Source organism: Pristiophorus japonicus, chromosome 19, assembly GCF_044704955.1.
Source record: "Pristiophorus japonicus isolate sPriJap1 chromosome 19, sPriJap1.hap1, whole genome shotgun sequence".
Lineage (NCBI taxonomy): Eukaryota > Metazoa > Chordata > Chondrichthyes > Pristiophoridae > Pristiophorus > Pristiophorus japonicus.
Window position 1 is genome coordinate 139,673 of NC_091995.1, and position 16,232 is coordinate 155,904.

Sequence of the window (16,232 nt, forward strand, 5' to 3'; positions counted from 1 at the left end):
GCAAGGGACCTACGTTTGTCTTCACTCATCTTTTTCTCTTCACATATCTATAGAAGCTTTTGCAGTCAGTTTTTATGTTGCTAGCAAGATTCCTCTAATACTCTATTTTCCCCCTCCTAATTAAACCCCTTGTCCTCCTCTGCTGTATTACAAAATTCTCCCAGTCCTCAGGTTTGCTGCTTTTTCTGGCCAATTTATATGCCTCTTCCTTGGCTTTAACACTATCCTTAATTTCCCTTCTTAGCCACCATTGAGCCACCTTTCTCGTTTTATTTTTACTCCAGACAAATACTGTTAATATTTGGAGGTTTCACAGGTAGTATGTTAATATTTGTAGGCCTCGGTGCATTCTCGATTGCCTCCGTCTTCGCGTTGGTAGGCATGATGCTGTCCGCCGCAATCCTCCTTCCCAGGAACTCCACTTCAAGCACCAGGAAAACGCACTTCGAGCGTTTTAACCTGAGCCCCACGCGGTTGAGTCGACTAAGAACCTCCTCCAGGTTCTGCAGATGCTCGACTGTGTTCCGACCCGTGACCAATATGTCATCCTAGAAGACCACGGTGTGCGAGACCAACTTCAGTAAACTTTCCATTTTCTCTGGAATATCGCCGCCACTGATCGGATTCCAAACGGTCATCTGTTATAAACAAAAAGACCTTTGGGCGTGTTGATGCAGGTGAGGGCCTTCGATGATTCCTCCAGTTCCTGCGCATGTAGGCTGAAGTCAGATCCAGCTTCGTGAACGTCTTTCCTCCCGCCAGCGTTGCAAAGAGGTCGTCGGCTTTTGGTAGTGGGTATTGATCCTGCAGGGAGAAACAATTGATAGTTACTTTGTAATCACCACAGATTCTGACGGTGCCGTCTCCCTTGAGGACTGGGACAATAGGACTGGCCCACTCACTGAACTCAATTGGTGAAATGATGCCCTCTCATTGCAGCCGGTCTAGCTCGATCTCTACCCTTTCATTATGTACGGTACTGCTCTCGCCTTGTGATGGATGGGTCGCGCCCCCAGAATTAGGTGGATCTGCACTTTTGCTCCTTGTAATTTCCCGATGCCTGGTTCAAACAGCGAAGGAAATTTGTTTAAGACCTGGGCACACAAAGTGTTGTCAGCGGGCGATAGCGCTCGGACGTCGTCCCAGTTCCAGCGTATCTTTCCCAGCCAGCTCCTGCCGAGCAGCGTGGGACCATCGCCCGGTACCACCCAGAGTGGTAGCTTGTGCACCGCTCCATCGTAGGAGACCTTTACAGTAGCACTGCCGATTACAGGAATTAGTTCTTTTGTGTAAGTTCTTAGTTTTGTGCGAACTGGAGTTAAGACTGGCCTTGAGGCCTTGTTGTACCACAACCTTTTGAAAATCTTTTTGCCCATGATGGACTGACTCGCGCCTGTGTCCAGCTCCATTGACACCGGGAGTCCATTGAGTTCAACATTCAGCATTATCGGGGGACAATTCGTGGTGAATGTGTGCACCCCATGTACCTCTGCCTCCTCTATCTGAGGCTCTGGTTTGTAGTGATCCTCCGTGGATCTGTCCTCCTCTGCAACATGGTGGTTTGGAGGTTTAACAGGCTTAGCAGCTCGCCTGCACACTCGTTGGAGGTGTCCCATTGTTCCACAGCCCTTGCAAACATATCCTTTGAATCGGCATGAATGGAAACGATGATCACCCCCACAGTGCCAACAAGGTGTTAATGGCCTTGCATTCATCACCCTTGATGGTGGACTCAGACATCTGCAGACGTGTAGCTGCAGGTATGTGTGACCTGCCCTGTATGTTACGATTCGAAAACAACATCACTTTGTTCACAGTACTTGTAGCAGCACTTGTGTGCTAAGAGATTTGCTTCGTATTGTCACTGGTGGCAATGAACGCCTGGGCTATCGCTATGGCCTTACTCAAGGTTGGGGTCGCTACAGTCAAAAACTTGAAGTATGGTTTCGTGGCCAATGCCAAGTACGAAAAAGTCTCTGAGCATGTGCTCCAAATGTCCTTCAAATTCGCAGTGTCCTGCAAGGCGTCTTAGCTCGGTGACATAGCTCGCCACTTCCTGGCCTTTAGGTCTTTTGTAGGTGTAGAACCAGTACCTCGCCATCAGAACGCTTTGCTTTGGGTTCAAATGCTTTCGGAGCAGTGTGTACAAATCGTCGTATGATTTCTCCGTGGGTTTCGCTGGAGTGAGCAGATTCTTCATGAGGCCATACGTTGGTGCCCCACAGACGGTGAGGAGGGTCACTTTATGTTTGGCAGCGCTCTCTTCCCCATCTAGCTCGTTGGCCATGAAGTATTGGTCAAGTCACTCCACAAAAGTTTCCCAATCATCTCACTCTGAAAATTCCCTCCAGGATGCCCACTGTTCTCTGCATCTTTGGGTTCGCTGTCTGTTTCTCATCACCAGTTGTAGTGTATGGAGAAAGAGTCAGACAGAACACTGTGAGCTCAAAGTAAAGTGTGACTGTAGTCTTTTATTGCAGGTCTCCAGAGTGCCTCTCCAACCTGTGAAGCCTTCTTAAATACCTGTGCTCCCAAGGGATTATGGGATCCCTTGGGACTCCGGGGAATGAGTCCTCTGGTGGCTGTACAGAGTAAATACAAGTCCACATATATAATAGTGACCCCTGGTTCTGGACTTCCCCAACAGCAGGAATATTCTTCCTGCATCTTACCTGTCCAATCCCGTCAGAATTTTGCATGTTTCTATGAGATCCCCTCTCATTCTTCTAAATTCCAGTGAATATAAGCTTAGTCGATCCAGTCTTTCTTCATATGTCAGTCCTGCCATCCCGGGAATCAGTCTGGTGAACCTTCGTTGCACTCCCTCAATAGCAAGAATGTCCTTCCTCAGATTATGAGACCACAACTGTGCACAATACTCCAGGTGTGGCCTCACCAAGGCCCTGTACAACTGCAATAAGACCTCCCTGCTCCTATACTCAAATCCTCTCGCTATGAAGGCCAACATACCATTTGCTTTCTTCACCACCTGCTGTACCTGCATGCCAACTTTCAATGACTGATGTACCATGACACCCAGGTCTCGTTGCACCTCCACTTTTCCTAATCTGTCACCATTCAGATAATATTCTGGCTCCCTGTTTTTGCCACCAAAGTGGATAACCTCACATTTATCCACATTATACTGCATCTGCCATGCATTTGCCCACTCACCTAACCTGTCTAAGTTGGCCTGTAGCCTCATAGCGTCCCACTCACAGCTTACACCGCCACCTAGTTTAGTGTCATCTGCAAACTTGGAGATATTACATTCAATTCCCTCATCCAAATCATTGATGTATATGGTAAAGAGCTGGGGTCCCAGCACTGAGCCCTGCGGCACCCCACTAGTCACTGCCTGTCATTCTGAAAAGGATCCGTTTATCCTGACTGCTTCCTGTCTGCCAACCAGTTCTCTATCCACGTCAGTATATTACCCCCTATACCATGAGCTTTGATTTTGCACACCAATCTCTTGTGTGGGACCTTGTCAAAAGCCTTTTGAAAATCCAAATACACCACATCGACTGGTTCTCCCTTGTTCATTCTACTAGTTACATCCTCAAAAAATGCCAAAAGATTTGTCAAGCATGATTTCCCCTTCACAAATCCATGCTGACTTGGACCGATCCTGTCACTGCTTTCCAAATGTGTTGCTATTTCATCCTTAATAATTGATTCCAACATTTTCCCCACCACTGATGTCAGGCTAACCAGTCTATAATTACCCACTTTCTCTCCCTCCCTTTTTAAAAAGTGGTGTTACATTAGCTACCCTCCAGTTCATAAGAACTGATCCCGAGTAGATAGACTGTTAGAAAATGATCACCAATGCATCCATTATTTCTCGGGCCACTTCCTTAAGTACTCTGGGATGCAGACTATCAGGCTTCGGGGAATTATCAACCTTCAATCCCATCAATTTCCCTAACACAATTTCCCGCCTAATAAGGATATCCTTCAGTTCCTCCTCCTCCTCACTAGACCCTCGGTCCCCTAGTACTTTCGGAAGGTTATTTGTGGCTTCCTTCGTGAAGGCAGAACCAAAGTATTCATTCAATTGGTCTGCCATTCCTTTGTTCCCCATAATAAATTCACCTGAATCCGACTGCAAGGGACCTATGTTTGTCTTCACTAATCTTTCCCTTCACATATCTATAGAAGCTTTTGCAGTCAGTTTTTATGTTCCCGGCAAGCTTCTTCTTGTACTCTATTTTCCCCCTCCTAATTAAACCCTTTGTCCTTCTCTGCTGAATTCTAAATTTCTCCCTGTCCTCAGGTTTGCTGCTTTTTCTGGCAATTTATATGCCTCTTGGATTTAACACTATCCTTAATTTCCCTTGTTAGCCACGGTTGAGCCACCTTCTCCGTTTTATTTTTACTCCAGACAGGGATGTACAATTGTTGAAGCTCATCCATGTGATCCTTAAATGTTTGCCATTGCCTATCCACCGTCAACCCTTTAAGTATCCTTTGCCAGTCTATTCTAGCCAATTCATGCCTCAAACCATCGAAGTTACCTTTCCTTAAGTTCAGGACTCTAGTTTCTGAATTAACTGTGTCACTCTCCATCCTAATAAAGAATTCTACCATGTTATGGTCACTCTTCCCCTAGGGGTCGCGCACAACAAGATTGCTAATTAGTCCTTTCTCATTACAAATCACCCAGTCTAGGATGGCCAGCTCCCTGGTTGGTTCCTCGACATATTGGTCTAGAAAACCATCTCTAATACACTCCAGGAAATTCTCCTCCACCGTATTGCTACCAGTTTGATTAGCCCAATCTTAAAGTCACCCATGATAATTGCCGTACCTTTATTGCATGCGCCATACCTTTATTGCATGCATCCCTTATTTCTTGTTTGATGCTGTCCCCAACCTTTCTACTACTGTTTGGTGGTCTGTACACAACTCCCACTAGCGTTTTTGCCCCTTGGTATTCCGCAGCTCCACCCATATTGATTCCACATCATCCAAGCTAATGTCCTTTCTTGCTATTGCATTAATTTCCTCTTTAACTAGCAATGCCACCCCACCTCCTTTTCCTTTCTGTCTATCCTTCCTAAATGTTGAATACCCCTGGATGTTGAGTTCCTAGCCTTGATCACCCTGGAGCCATGTCTCTGTGATACCAACTACATCATACCCGTTAACTGCTATCTGCGCAGTTAATTTGTCCACCTTGTTCCAAATACTCCTCACATTGAGGCACAGAGCCTTCAGGCTTGTCTTTCTAACACACTTTGCCCCTTTAGAATTTTGCTGTAATATGGGCCTTTTTGCTTCTTGCCTTGGGTTTCTCTGTCCTCCACTTTTACTTTTCTTCTTTCTTGCTTTTGCTTCTGCCCCCATTCTACTTCCCTCTAGCTCACTGCATAGGTTCCCATCCCCCTGCCATATTAGTTTAACTCCTCGCCAACAGCACTAGCAAACACTCCCCCTAGGACATTGATTCCAGTCCTGCCCAGGTGCAGACCGTCCGGTTTGTACTGGTCCCACTTCCCCCAGAACCGGTTCCAATGTCCCAGGAATTTGAATCCCTCCCTTGTGCACCACTCCTCAAGCCACGTATTCATCTGAGCTATCCTGCGATTCCTACTCTGACTAGCACGTGGCACTGGTAGCAATCCTGAGATTACTACTTTTGAGGTCCTACTTTTTAATTGAGCTCCTAGCTCCTTAAATTTGTCTTGTAGGACCTCATCCCTTTTTTAATCTACCGTATATACTCGCGTATCATGCGACTTTTGAAGACCTAAATTGTAACCTAAATTTGGGGGGTAGCATGATACGCGAGATACAAAATTTGCGGGTGTGAAGTGCTGGCCAAGATTAGGCTGTTAGGCAGTAAACACACGAATGCCCATTTTTCTTGCTTCTCGTAAAGCATAAAGTCTTATTTTAGATCGTGTTATAATATAACCATTTTCTCGATTTTCGGACACTCACTTTGATACTTTATCTTCTAAATGCGGCCAATGACATTTCGACCCGCGATTTGCGCATTTATAGGAAGGAGTTTCCTTCAATTTTTATTTTTGTTTTCTCCAGTTTCGGACACAGCTTTCTCCGACACCAAACAGCTTTAACGTTGTTGCTTTGTTCCGCTTCGGCAACAACTTGCAGCTTAAATTTGGCAGTATATTTCTTCGCAGATCTTTCCTCCATAGTGGCTAAGGGTAGAATGTAAAAATATATTTGTCATAGTTTACTACCTTAGATGAGATTTGGAACGAAATACGGTAACTGTTTATTATCGTAATGAGAAACAGCAAAACAGCTGTTTCATGATTCGGTTGTTAAGGTCTGTATTCGATCGTTGTTATGTGTTAGGGTACTTGTTACGTGTTGGGTACTTGTTAAACTTGTTTGAAAGCCTAGCCTAGTGTCATCTGGTATCTCAAAAAAGTGACTCACATGATACATGGGATATGATAAAATCATGTTTTGGGGACGAAAATTTAGGGGTCGCAGGATACGTGAGATCGTAGGATACGTGAGATCGTAGGATACGCGAGTATATACGGTATATCATTGGTACCTATATGCACCACGACAACTGGCTGTTCACCCTCCCTTTTCAGAATGCCCTCCACCCGCTCCGAGACATCCTTGACCCTTGCACCAGGGAGGCAACATACCATCCTGGAGTCTCGGTTGCGGCCGCAGAAACGTCTATCTATACCCCTTACCAATTGAATCCCCTATCACTATAGCTCTCCCACTCTTTTTCCTGCCCTCCAGTGCAGCAGAGCCACCCACGGTGCCATGATATTACATCCAATTCCTTCGTCCAAATCATTAATGTATATTGTAAATAGCTGGGGTCCAGCACTGAACCTTGCGGTACCCCACTAGTCACTGCCTGCCATTCTGAAAAGGATCCGTTTATTCCTACTCTTTGCTTCCTGTCTGCCAACCAGTCAATACATTACTCCCAATACCATGTGTACCTTAATTTTGCATACTAATCTCTTGTGTGGGACCCTGTCACAAGCCTTTTGAAAGTCCAAATATATCCACTGGTTCTCCCTTGTCCACTCTGAGTTACATCCTCAAAAAATTTTAGAAGATTTGTCAAGCATGATTTCCCTTTCATAAATCCATGCTGACTTGGACCAATCCTGTCACTGCTTTCCAAATGCGCTGCTATTACATCTTTAACAATTGATTCCAACATTTACCCCACTACCGATGTCAGGCTAACTGGTTACTGAAGGCTGATGACTTGTTTGCGATGCTAGCCGGAGGGAAGTCATTCACAAAACTAGACTTGATATCGGCCTATATGACGCAGGAGTTGGTCACGATGTCAAAGAGACTTACATGCATTAACACGCACAAAGGACTGTTTATTTACCACAGGTGTCCGTTTGGAATTTGCTCTGCTGCAGAAATATTCCAGAGGGATATAGAAAGTCTACTGAAGTCCGTTCCCAGAACCGTTGTGTTCCAAGATGACATCCTGATCCCCGGTCGTGACTCCAAGGAACATCTGAACAACCTGGAAGAGGTTCTACTCCGAATGGACAGAATGGGACTCAGATTTAAACGCTCGAAGTGCGTCTTCATGGCACCGGAGGTCGAATTCCTCGGGAGGAAAATCGCCGCTTATGCATCAGACCTATTGACCTGAAAACCAACGCCATCAAGAATGCACCCAAGCCGCAGAACGTGAGGGAGCTGCGTTCGTTCCTGGGTCTACTCAACAACTTTGGTAACTTCCTACCTAAATTGAGCACCTTACTTGAACCACTGCACATGCTATTGAGAAAAGGCAACAGCTGGGTGTGGGGCGCATCGCAAGACAGAGCTTTCGAGAAAGCCACCAATCTGCTGGTACATTATGACCCATGTAAACGTTTAGTTTTGGCCTGTGACGCATCGTCATATGGAATTGGTTGCGTGTTACAACAAGCCAATGAGTCGGAGAAACTTCAACCTGTCGCGTACGCATCCAAAAGTTTGTCTAAAGCAGAAAGAGCCTACAGCATGGTAGAAAAAGAAGCTTTAGCGTGTGTGTACGGTGTTGAAAAGATGCATCAATACCTGTTCGGTCTGAAGTTTGAATTAGAGACCGATCACAAGCTACTCATTTTGTTGTTGTCCGAGAGCAAAGGTATCAATACCAACGCTTCATCCCACATCCAAAGGTGGACGCTGACATTATCTGCCTATGATTATGTCATTCGCTACAGACCTGGCACAGAGAATTGTGCCAATGCTTTGAGCTAGTTGCCATTGCCCACACCGGAGTTGGAAACGCCACAACCGGCGGATTTAATGTTAATCATGGATGCTTTTGAGAGTGAAGGTATCCCTGTCACGGCTCAACAAGTTAAGACCTGGACCAGCCAGGACCCGATATTATCGGTGGTAAAGGGTTGCATCCTCAAAGGGGATTGGTCTGCCATACCTCAGCAAATGTGCGAGGAGGCCATCAAGCAGATTGCATATTGTGGGGCAATCGAGTTGTAATGTCTAAGAAAGGGAGAGAGAAGTTTGTGCGTGAGTTACATAGCACACATTGTGGTATAGTGATGATGAAGGCCATCGCCAGGTCCCACGTATGGTGGCCAGGAATTGATTCTGAGCTGGAAGCATGCGTGCATCAGTGCAACACCTGCATGCAGCTCAGCAAAGCACCAGCGGAATCGCCGCTGAGTCTGTGGTCATGGCCATCCAAACCTTGGTCCAGGATCCATGTAGATTTTGCAGGTCCCTTCCTGGGCAAGATGTTTTTAGTGGTGGTGGATGTTTATTCGAAGTGGATAGAATGCATAATCATATCATCTAGTACGTCCACGGAAACCATAGAGAATCTCAATGTCATGTTCGCGACACATGGTCTGCTTGACATAGTGGTGAGCAACAATGGGTCGTGCTTCACCAGTCAGGAGTTTCAGGAGTTTGTAAAACTTAACAGCATAAAACATGTAAGGTCTGCACCGTTCAAGCCTGCATCCAACAGGCAAGCAGAACGTGCAGTACAAATTATCAAGCAAAGCATGAGGAGAGTAACCCAAGGGTCACTGCAGACCCGCTTGTCTTGCATACTGCTGAGTTACAGGACAAGACCCACACACTCACAGGAGTCTCGCTTGCAGAACTCATGAAAAAAAGAGGTCTTAAGACCAAGCTATCTCTTGTACACCCAGGTTTAAGTAATCATGTTGAATACAGAAGACAGAGTCAACAAGGGTACCACGATCGCGCAACTGTGTCATGCGAGATTTCTGTTAATGATCCTGTATATGTGTTGAATTATGGTCAGGGTCCCAAATGGATCGCTGGTATGGTCATGGCCAAGGAGGGCAACAGAGTATTTGTTGTTAAGCTCAAGAATGGGCAAACTTGCAGGAAACACATGGATCAAACAAAGCTGAGGCACACAGACGAGCCAGAGCAGTCGGACCAAGAAACCGTCCAACCAACCGACCAGCAGTATGCAAGGTTGTACCTTGCTTAGTTTGAACCTTTATTGCATACATAACAAGTTCTTAGGTGGCTGTACAGTCCAATACGGGAACCACAGACTCTCTCACAGGTGGGACAGACAGTGGTTGAGGGAAAGGGAGGGTGGGACTGGTTTGCCGCACACTCCTTCCGCTGCCTGCACTTGGTTTCTGCATGCTCTCAGCGATGAGACTCGAGGTGCTCAGCGCCCTCCCGGATGCTCTTCCTCCACTTAGGGTGGTCTTTGGCCAGGGACTCCCAGGTGTCGGTGGGGATGTTGCACTTTATCAGGGAGGCTTTGAGGGTGTCCTTGTAACGTTTCCTCTGCCCACCTTTTGCCTCGTTTGCCGTGAAGGAGTTCCGAGTAGTGCGCTTGCTTTGGGAATCTCGTGTCTGGCATGTGAACAATGTGTCCTTCTCATGTAGACCCAGCAAGGTACATTTTTACATTTTTTTTTTAGTTTCCTTGTGTGCCAGTAGGAGCAGCAGTGCTCATCCAAGCCCAATAAGGAAACTTCAGGGCCTCCCCCGACTGGAATTGCTCTCCTGGAACACTTGCCTAGTGCTGGGGACGGTTTGCGCAGGTCCCTGATGCGAGCCTCCTGTCGTCAGATTCTAATGGCCGGGGAGCCACCCCGATGGTTGGGAAGTCAGAAAGCGCCTTGCTAATCAAACCAGTCGAGCCTGTTGCCATGCCCGAATGTACTTGCTTTCCATGTCCACACCCGGGAGTTAAAATCCAGGCCACTGTCTCCAATAACAACTAAACAGAGAAAAGACAAGTGGAGACCATTATTTCAGCTGCCATTAAAGCAGTCTTTAACCCAGATTTCATTTTATATGATGACTTTGTTAATCCTCATCTTCTGCAGGTTGGTCCATTGAAACAGTGGCACTTTTCATCGTTTCAATTGTTTTCTTGCTTTCGCCAATATTACTGTTTTTGGGAAAGAAAATAGGTCCATTTCAACGGTTTTGGACAAATAACTGTAAGTAAGAAGCTTAATTGTTGTACTATAGGTGTGTATTGCGCCCATACATATATTATCCCATTATACTTTTATTAATAACGATGAACTTTATAACAGGTGAATGAATGTACAATCTTGCTGCTTTTGACACTGTCATTTCCCTTTGGCCTGAGATAGTCTCCACACCAGTTTTGCTTAAATACCAAATTTTCTAGTAACGTATCTTATGCTGGGTAACTTTGCTTGCCATAACATTCTTTTTCTCAGTACGAATGAAAGTAATTCTACTGTTACATGTGCAATTATATAGTGGCGAAATGTTAGCAAATGCATGCACGAGGATATCAGTTTCACAAGATAATGAGATTGCAATGTAAATAGGTGCCAATACTAGATTGTGGGGTACATCCTCAGCTCTCTGATTCTGGTTCTTGTGTTCTGAATATTCCCCTTTTATACTATGGGACACATTCGGACTCATGGGAACATAAGAAATAGAAACAGGGGTAGGCCATTGGCCCCTCGAGCCTGCTCCGCCATTCAATAAGATCATGGCTGATCTGATCATGGACTCCGCTCCACTTCCCTGCCCGCTCCCCACAACCTTCACTCACTTATCGCTCAAAAATCTGTCTTTCTCCACCTTAAATATATTCAATGACTCTGACAGAGAATTCCACAGATTTACAACCCTCTGAGAGAAGAAATTAGGAACAATAGGAACAGGAATAGGCCTTGTAACTCCTCAAGCCTGTTACCCCATTAAATTAGGTCTGTAACACAACTCTATTTGGGGCTATTGGAAAGGGGGAACTTAAAACAATCATGAGAGGAAAAAGTACTAGGCAAATTAATGGACTAAAGGTGGACAAGTCCCCTGGCTTGCATCCTAGGATCTTAAAAGAAGTGGCTGCAGAGATAGTGGATGCACTGGCTGGAATCTACCAAAATTCCCTGGATTCTGGGGAGATCCCAGCAGACTGGAAAACCGCAAATATAACGCCCCTATTTATGAAAGGAGGGAGACAGAAAGCAGGAAACTATAGACCAGTTAGCCTAACATCTGTCATTGGGAAAATGCTGTAGTCCATTATTAAGGAAGTAGTAGCAGGACATTTAGAAAGTATTAATACAGTCAAGCAGCGTCAGCATGGTTTTATGAAAGGGAAATCATGTTTGATAAATTTGCTGGAGTGTAATGAGCAGGGTGGTTAAAGGGGAACCAGTGGATGTGGTGTATTTGGATTTCCAGAAGGCATTCAATAAGGTGCCACATAAAAGGGTACTGCACAAGATAAGAGCTCACGGGGTTGGGGGTAATATATTAGCATGGATAGAGGATTGGCTAACAGAAAATAGAGAATAGGGATAAATGGGTCATTTTCAGGTTGGCAAACTGTAACTAGCGGGGTGCCACAGGGGATCAGTGCTGGGGCCTCAACTATTTACAATCAATATTAATGACTTGGATGAAGGGACCGAGTGTAATGTAGCCAATAGGTGAGAAAGCAAGTTGTGAGAAGGATGCAAAGAATCTGAAAAGGGATATAGACAAGCTAAGTAAGTGAGCAAAAATGTGGCAGAGGGAATATAATGTGGGAAAATGTGAGGTTATCCACTTTGGTAGGAAAAATAAAAAAGCAAATTATTTAAATGGGCAGAGATTACAAAATGCTGCAGGACAGAGGGACCTGGGGTTCCTTGTGCATGAAACACAAAAAGTTAGTATGCAGGTACAGCAAGTGATCAGGAAGGCCAATGGAATGTTGGCCTTTATTGCAAAGGGGATGGAGTATAAAAGCAGGGTATTGGGTGCTGCAACTGTACAGGGTATTGGTGAGGCCACACCTGGAGTACTGCGTGCAGTTTCAATCTCCGTATTTAAGGAGGGATATACTTGCATTGGAGGCAGTTCAGAGAAAGTTCACGAGGTTGATTCCTGAGATGAAGGGGGCTGACTTATGAAGAAAGGTTGAGTAGGTTGGGCCTATACTCATTGGAATTCAGAAGAATGAGAAGTGATCTTATTGAAATGTAGAAGATTCTGAGGGGGCTCGACAAGGTAGATGCAGAGAGGATGTTTCCCCTCGTGGGGGAATCTAGAACTAGGGGCATAGTCTCAGAATAAGAGGCTGTCCATTTAAAACTGAGATGAGGATGAATTTCTTCTCTGAGGGTTGTAAATCTGTGGAATTCTCTGCCCCAGAGAGCTGTGGAGGCTGGGTCATTGAATAAATTTAAGACAGAGATAGACAGATTTTTGAACGATAAAGGAGTCAAGGGTTATGGAGAGCGGGCAGGGAAGTGGAGCCGAGTCCATGATCGGATCAGCCATGATCTTATTGAATGGCGGAGCAGGCTCGAGGGGCCAGGTGGCTGACTCCTGCTCCTATTTCTTATGTTCTTCTGTACATTAGCGACATTTTTAACATCGACAACTGACTAGTGGTGTTTGCTGAAGTGAGATAACTTGTTTGCATTCAGTAATGTGACATGCGTACAGAGGTGAATGTTGTTACTACTTAACAAGACTTTATTAATGTTCTGGTGTTTGGCAGGGTTACCTATTCTGATCGCCATGTTTGTGCATGTAACAATCATCACCACAGTAATATTGATTATGAAGAAGTATGAGTACAGCGGTGAGTATACTCAGCAACCTTTACTAACCAGAGCAAAAACATCTCAAACTGTTTTTAATCCAGCCATGTGGGTTATGTGCTGCACCAGGAGAGATTTCACATGATGCCATTGCTCAGGTTGTTGAACCAGTGGGAAGCTGTTCAACCTTCGCCGTCTCCAGGCCAGGTCAGACCACTCCAACCTCTGTCGTCGAGCTACAGTATGCGGACAACGCCTGCGTCTGTGCACACACAGAGGCTGAACTCCAGGACATAGTCGAAATATTTACCGAGGCGTATGAAAGCATGGGCCTTATGCTAGAAATTAGTAAGACAAAGGTCCTACACCAGCCTGTCCTCGCCACACAGCACTGCCCCCCAAACATCAAGATCCACGGCGTGGCCCTGGACAACGTGGACCACTTCCCCAATCTCAGGAGCCTCCTATCAACAAGAGCAGGCATTGCCGACGAGATCCAACACCGCCTCCAGTGCGCCAGTGCAGCCTTCGGCCGCCTGAGGAAAAGTGTGTTTGAAGACCAGGCCCTCAAATCTACCACCAAGCTCATGGTCTACAGGGCTGTAGTAATACCCGCCCTCCTGTATGTCTCAGAGACATGGACTATGTACAGTAGACACTCAAGTCGCTGGAGAAATCCCACCAACGATGTTTCCGCAAGATCCTGCAAATCCCCTGGGAGGACAGACGCACAGATATTAGCGTCCATGTCCAGGCCAACATCCCCAGCATTGAAGCACTGACCACACTCGATCAGCTCCGCTGGGCAGGCCACATTGTTCACATGTCAGACACGAGACTCCCAAAGCAAGCGCTCTACTCGGAACTCCTTCACGGCAAACGAGCCAAAGGTGGACAGAGGAAACATTATAAGGACACCCTCAAAGCCTCCCTGATAAAGTGCAACATCCCCACCGACACCTGGGAGTCCCTGGCCAAAGACCGCCCTAAGTGGAGGAAGTGCATCCGGGAGGGCGCTGAGCACCTCGAGTCTCGTCGCTGAGAGCATGCAGAAAGCAAGCGCAGGCAGCGGAAGGAGCGTGCGGCAAACCAGTCCCACCCTCCCCTTCCCTCAACCACTGTCTGTCCCACCTGTGACAGGGACTGTGGTTCCCATATTGGACTGTTCAGCCGCCTGAGAACTCATGCTAAGAGTGGAAGCAAGTCTTCCTCGATCCCGAGGGACTGCCTATGATGATGATGATGATGAAGCAGCATTTTCTTGTCCCAAACCATAGTTCCATCACTTCCTGTGATCAGAGCTTGCGCCCCATAATGAGCAGGTGTATCTTTACTAACTGGCCCGGCAGAGATATCAGCCAGGTCTCATGATCGACTTAAATTGTGTTAGTTGTATTTGCACTTTGTGTCTTGTGCTGTTCTCAGTGCCTTTGGTTGTAGAAATACCAGTACACAGCTCCGGTTTATACAGGCTAAAATCACCACAGTAGTCATTTATTGCCCAAGTCATGTACACAGAGGCAACGGTATGACTTGTCATTGCCTTTTCACAATGCTGCCTTGGACAGTCCTGGGACTGCTCTCAGTCCCAGCTTCTTCAGCAGAAAAAAGTATTATAGCTTGAAAATGGCCATTAGTCAATCTTAAGCATAAATTAATCAAATATCAGAATAACAGTACTGTTTTGACAAGTGACAGTAATGAAAAACCTATTATTTTGAAATCAAATGGTGTCAGACATGACACCACATGAATACTTTTGCAGAGAGGCTGGCTTGTCACACAGATGAGACACAGTAATTACACCACACCAATGATTTTACTATTTCGGGGACTATTGCTTCCAAGAACAAGTTCATGGGCCGTGATTTTCTGCTTTTGTAGAAACCCACTGCACCTTTGCCATGGTAGGACTTCCACCTATCACAAAGATGCTCTCTTGGCACTAGGCTCAGAGAAACATGGAAACTAGGAGCAGTAGTAGGCCATTCGGCCCTTCGAGTCTGCACCGCCATTCAATATGATCATGACTGATCCTCTATCTCACCACTTCCCACTTTTTCCCCATATCCCTTGATGCCTTTTGTGTCTAGAAATCTATCTATCTCCCTCTTAAATATATTCAGTAACTTGGCCTCCACAGCCTTCTGTGGTAGAGAATTCCACAGGTTCACCACCCTCTGAGTGAAGAAATTTCTCCTCAGCTCGGTCCTAAATTTGCTACCCCGTATCCTGAGACTGTGACCCCTTGTTCTAGACTTCCCAGCCCCGGGGAAACATCCTCCCCGCATCCAGTCTGTCCAACCCAGTCAGAAATTTATACGTTTTAATGAGATTCCCTCTCATTCTTCTAAACTCTAGTGAATACAGGCCTAGTCGACCCAATCTCTCCTCATACCACAGTCCTGCCATCCCAGGAATCAGTCTGGTGAACCTTCGCTGCACTCCCTCTATGGCAAGTATACCCTTCCTTAGGTAAGGAGACCAAAACTGCACACAATACTCCAGGTGTGGTCTCACCAAGGCCCTGTATAACTGTAGTAAGACATCTTTGCTCCTGTACTCAAATCCTCTTGCAATGAAGGCCAACATGCCATTTGCCTTCCTGACTGCTTGCTGCACCTGCATGTTTGCTGTCAATGACTGGTGTTCAAGGACACCTAGGTCCCTCTTTACATCGACACTTTCCAAGCTATCATCACTTAAATAATACTTTTTCCTTATGTTTTTCCTACCAATGTGGATAACTTCACATTTATCCATGTTATACTGCATCTGCCATATGTTTGCCCTCTTACTCAGCCTATCTAAGTCGCCTTGCAGCGTCTTTGAATCCTCCTCACAACTCACAATCCCACCTAGTTTTGGGTCATCAGCAAACTTGGAAATATTACATTTGGTTCCCTCATCCAAATCATTTATATATATTGTGAATAGCTGGGGCCCCAGTACTGATCCCTGTGGCTTCACTCTCACCAAGATTGCATGGCTCTATTTGAAGAGGAGCAGAGGGGTTCTTCTGCTGTACTTGGCCAAAATTTATCCCTCCACCAACAACAACGAAATAAACAGCTTATCTGGTCATTTATTGCATTGCCGTTTATGGAACTTTGGTCAGTGCAAATTAGCTGCCGCATTTCCCTACATTCAGTAGATGACTGGTGCATCAATTAATTAGGCAAAAGATCTCCCAGTCAACTTGGC

The 16,232-nt window shown here is 45.8% G+C and overlaps 1 protein-coding gene across 1 annotated transcript in view; it reads left to right on the plus strand.

Moving 5' to 3' along the window:
* The window catches only part of LOC139230605 (uncharacterized), a 92,501-nt gene that overhangs the window by 49,000 nt on the left and 27,269 nt on the right, over positions 1-16,232 (plus strand). Inside the window, exons 3-4 of the mRNA XM_070862424.1 lie at positions 10,329-10,445; positions 12,986-13,069. Coding sequence (XP_070718525.1) covers positions 10,329-10,445; positions 12,986-13,069 — 201 coding nt within the window. The remainder of the gene's footprint in view (positions 1-10,328; positions 10,446-12,985; positions 13,070-16,232) is intronic.